Below are 5,000 nucleotides of genomic sequence, written 5' to 3' on the forward strand. Positions count from 1 at the left end.
AGGATCCACCGTCCGTCCTCGGTCTTCGAGGATAGTAGCTCCAGTCAGTGAAGACTCCCAGTGGTGGTGACTAGATCGATCCTTTCTCACAACATCTTCTCAGCTTGCTGAGAAGAGACAGACCCCACCCCTGAGCCCTCCCCTACTAGAATCGGCTTGGTTGACTTAGGCTCATCATGCACTGGGCTCTTCTCCTGGTTCTCCGTATGGCCCATATTTGACTTGATGTTCCAAGCCAAGCTCCTGGCTTGTTTCAAGGATGGCATGGCCACCTCCAGCATGTAGTGATCTTTTGGGCCTAGGCTGTCCTCCCAGCCCACGTCCATCCCATCTTGACTCGGGTCAGACTCGAACAGCACGCCAAACCCAAGTCTGACCTTGTCCGCATCAACTCAGCCACCTCCCACCTCACTCCTTGCTTTGTCTGATGACCATCGGTGGGTGATCTTGGTCGGCTTTTGTCATCCATTTGAGTTTGGTAGAGATCCCGATGAGCTCTCCTGCGGTCTTGGAGAGTTAGGGAGAGACAGAGAGGAACTTACTTAATGCGGAGGACTCAGGGTTGGAACTATTAGCACCCCTGGGATTTGCTGAAACCTTAGCAGGCTGTGGGTATCAGATCCGAGAGGTGGCTATCCACGACCCCATGCATGATCGGACCAAGGTGGCCAGCTCGATGCCCATCTCCTCTTCTCCCTCCACCATCATGAAGTTCTCTGATTGCAACACCTTCCCCGATTCTACCTTCTTCACCAGTGGAAAAGCACAATCTTCGTTGGCATGGCCCAGTTGCCCACATCGGTAGCAGATCACCAGCATGTTCTCGTAGATGAACGCCTACCAGAAAAAGCCTTGATGGCCTTGGATCAAGCAACTCGGCTTTAAGGATTGCGTCAAGTCAAGCTCAACGTAGAATCGAGCAAACCCTATTTTTTGGTAACGATCGATGATCTCATCGGCCACCATCAGTTTGTCGGCCTCCACTATAATGCCTCATAGCACCTCGGGTCTCCAGAACTCCATGGGCAATTTGGGTAGCTGGACCCAAACCACTATCTTCCGAACTATCTTCGCCCTCAGAATAAAGTCAGGCTCCCACCATTGAATCGCCAGAAGCTGGCCGGCGATGAACCACGACCCACCCGCCAGAACACCTTCGCAATCCGCCACTGCATGGAATCGAATGAGATAATGATTCTCTGCCAAAGCGAAGGCCTCGAGATTGTATTGTAACTTTGTCTGATCCTTGAACTCCTTTGCGATCCATTCCGATGGGACTCACCGATCGAGACTGTGAACCAAAATAAAAATATCCTCCCACTCTTTTCGAGAGTCAGCCAACACCTCTTCAAGGAACTCGAGCACCTTCAAGAAATATCATTGGAGTTGCTCCAACTCCGCCGGCAAGATCCGATGCTCCATCCAATGGGATTGCTGTAGCTACCTCTACACAGTACAGGCCCAAGTCCTTTCCACCTGGCTCGGCTCCAGCAAGGAGTGGTCACTCTTGCTCTAGCTTTTGCCCTTGTCTGCCATGGAAACCCCACAAACACAAGCACCCACCCACTGTTTGATAGAAGGCCACAACGACGGCATGATTCTTAACGTAATCACCCAATCGTCCAAAGCACATGAAACTACTAAGCCCTCTTTTCAGTTTTCAAGAATTGCCTCTTTTTCCCTTCACTTTCAGCAAACCAAACAAATCCCAAGAGAAAATTCTCTTACCAGATTTCCAACAATGCGTCGGTACCTGGGATGAAAGGGAGATGTTTATCTCAAGAGAGGGAGAGAGAAACGTATTGGGACAGAACCCTTATTTATCTTGAATTGCTTAGTAGGAGACCAGTCCCTTGGTTTATTTATGTTTGTTTCATTTCCTGAATGGAAAAATGGGTTCCCTCCCTTTGTTTTCATAAAAAAGTAGAGTGGGATTCCAATCAACCATGCATAAGACGATATCTTGTCAAGTGATTCTCTTTAGGCAGGATCTCTTGTAGGTACGGAAATGGCTAATCATAATAATGTTTAAATTGATTTATTGGACTTTAATCTTACAAAAAATAATTTGCTTGATTATTATAGTTTCCTTGAGACAATGATCTTTCTATCATCATAGTGCTATAAATTAATTTGTGCACTGTAAGTTTAGGATTATGTTCATCCAACGTGAATTTATTAAAAAAATTATAATTAATTATGTAAAAAAAAATTATCACATCCATATATATTCTTTATGAAATCAAATTGCCTCTTGATGTATATAGCAACAAATTTCATGAATACGATAATCAAAATATTTAAATTTTTATTATAATCAAAATTTTATAAAAATATATTTTAATATTAAGTAGATGCAAATTAAGATGCAAAATCAATGATCACATTGTATGAAATTAGAATGCACATATAGAAGTAAAATAATTATTTAAATTAGATAGTAAAAATAAATATCAAAGATGTCTGAAAATAAAAGATAATCTATTATGCTAAAATTTTTGCTAGAAGAAATTTAATAGGGTCCGATAAAAAAAAAAATTCATAAAATTGAGATTCTTTAAAATTATCAAAAAAATATTTTTAACGGTATAATAATTTTGAAGGTAAATAGGAAAATGGAGAATTATAATACTAAATGACAAACTAGGAAAATAAGCCTAACCGCTGACTCTACTCACGAGTTCCAGCCGCCGAATAGAAAGCGGGCTCGGAGACCGTTCTTCCCCCAAAACTCTCTCTCGCTCGATCAAACCCCCGCCGAAATCGAAGAGCGAGAGGCAGCAAAGAAGAAACCAGCCATGGAATACAGCGTCCTCCTCTCTCACCTCCGCGCCAACCATGCCGCCCTCTTCTGCTCCCCTGTCCCCATCCCTTCCCTCGCCGACCGCCACCACCGAAGACTTCTCAACTTTCCCTTCTCCTCTTCCTCTTCTCCCAAGGTCCCCCTCTTTCCTTCTGTCTTCTTTCTTTTTATCGGTTTTCTAATCGTGTTAGGGTTTCTCGATGGATGGTTTTGATTTCTTTGATGCGGTATGGTCGGGATGGCATTTGCGGTTTATGAAAGACTCGATTTTGAATCGTCTTCTTGCGCGAAATCTTCGATTTTTTTGTGCCAAAGGAAGCATCTTTGGAGAAAAACTGGTACATTGAACGATGATTTTGATGAATAGAAAAGCAATTGCCCTTTGTTAACTAATCCAAGAGGATTAAGACTGATGCCCTTTGTAGTACTAGTGAATGTTATATTAATCCGAGATTTAAAGAAAAAGTCATGCTGCTATTGCTTCTATTCTGGATTCAGTGAGGATGGCGCTTGACTAATGACTATACTTCTCTTTTAAATCCTATTGCTGCAGTTACCTATAAGTGAATTAGGTTTTTTAATCCCCAAGTCACCACTGAGCTATACTTCCTGAATCAAAAATTATTTCTTTTAATGCTTTATCTGTTGTATAATATAATAAAATGAGTTTATTGAGAATAGTTTCCTTCACGTTGGTCCTATTCCTATACTTGGTTAGTGGAAGCCTTTATTTTTATCTCAAGTTTTTGATGCGTTTTGTGAGTTATTTTCTTGATTTACCCACATTTGTTTCTAACTTTGATTCCAAATCAACATCCCGCATCATGTTTTATGATTGCGTGTGCTGTAGCATTTCTGGGATATTGAGCTTTTCTGCTTGAAGTGTATCAAATAAAGAGGTTTTACCAATTCGTGAGCTCCTTTTACACCAACATTTCCTATAATTTTCAATGGCATCGAGAAATGATTTTGCCAAAGGATTGTAGATTTTGTTTCAGGATGAAGCATAAGCTTATGATTATTGACTAGTTCTTAATGTAAAGTGTTGGTAACTTTCTAGATGTTAAAAGTTTATGTCACAGCACGGAGAAGTCTGAACGTTCTTTCTTTCTCATCTCTGCAGACTCAAAATCAGCTTCGTTCCATGTCATCTCTTGGTGTAGTGAGTTCTAACATGACAAAATGTGAAGCAATGGGGGCAAGTACTTACATGTATGTAGTTGAGCATTGATGCTCTTGTGGAATATAGCATTATTGCATGCAAACTATCTGTGATGTTTTTCTCTTTCTTTTGTTCTATTATTGCCCACAAGATTTCCTGCATAACGTTCTTTTTTTAGACCCACACTCCCCTCATGAATGTGCTAGTTTTACATAGATGTGGATAGCAAGTTGTCTGTATGCAATCCTTAAATAAAAACAATCTCTTGAACTTAAATTGCTGCTAGTGGCTCATAGAAATACACAACACTGATATTTGGACGTGTATCAGGGTATCTGGTTTAGCAAGGGGAAAAGACGGAAGGATGTGGGCATGTAAAACATTTCTTTCTTAATTACAATATGTTGTAGCTTTTAAGAATATTAGAAAATTATGAAATAGACTGTAAAATGCATATTGTTTATCTTGTTTATTATATAAAGGGAGGCACAACATCTTATCTTGAAATATGAATATCTTCCGAGGGGAAGGTCTTACTGAAAGTATATTCCAAAATATAATTCCATTGTTGTTCAACTTCATGCTACCCTAGTTCCTCTATTGATGATGCATTCCAGTAATTTTGCTCTAAAATTTTGTTTCAACTGACTGCTTTCTTAGCTCCCCTACAGGCAAAAATATGAGTGTTATTTCCATCTCATCTGTCCTTTTCTTGGGATGTGTTTTCCATCACCATCTATCAACCCTTCACATTCACTCTTTACACATTATATTAGCACTCGATTCTTTGTTGAGTCCTATCCTTTTAACTAAATGCCAAGTTTAGATTTTTTTTTTTTTTTTTAGTGTATATTTTGCATGTAGCACATGGTGTTGTTATTCTTGACAATAATCAGCACCATATTATTAGTGGAACTTTTGAGGTCCTCATCCCCTACTGCAAGAAGCTGTGGTGTTGACTTTCTTAACAGGTTATTTTTCCTTTTCAAATGTGACATCTCTTGTTGTCCAAGTGTTCTGATTAGAGAACTACTT

The 5,000-nt window shown here is 40.2% G+C and overlaps 1 protein-coding gene across 1 annotated transcript in view; it reads left to right on the top strand.

The window, feature by feature from the left end:
* Positions 1-2,668: 2,668 nt before the first annotated feature.
* Positions 2,669-5,000, top strand: part of LOC105055889 (branched-chain-amino-acid aminotransferase 5, chloroplastic) — an 11,512-nt gene continuing 9,180 nt past the window's right edge. The window contains exons 1-2 of the mRNA XM_010937899.4: positions 2,669-2,939; positions 3,927-4,015. Coding sequence (XP_010936201.2) covers positions 2,799-2,939; positions 3,927-4,015 — 230 coding nt within the window. The 5' untranslated portion in view covers positions 2,669-2,798. The remainder of the gene's footprint in view (positions 2,940-3,926; positions 4,016-5,000) is intronic.

Source organism: Elaeis guineensis, chromosome 13 (assembly GCF_000442705.2).
Source record: "Elaeis guineensis isolate ETL-2024a chromosome 13, EG11, whole genome shotgun sequence".
Classification (NCBI taxonomy): domain Eukaryota; kingdom Viridiplantae; phylum Streptophyta; class Magnoliopsida; order Arecales; family Arecaceae; genus Elaeis; species Elaeis guineensis.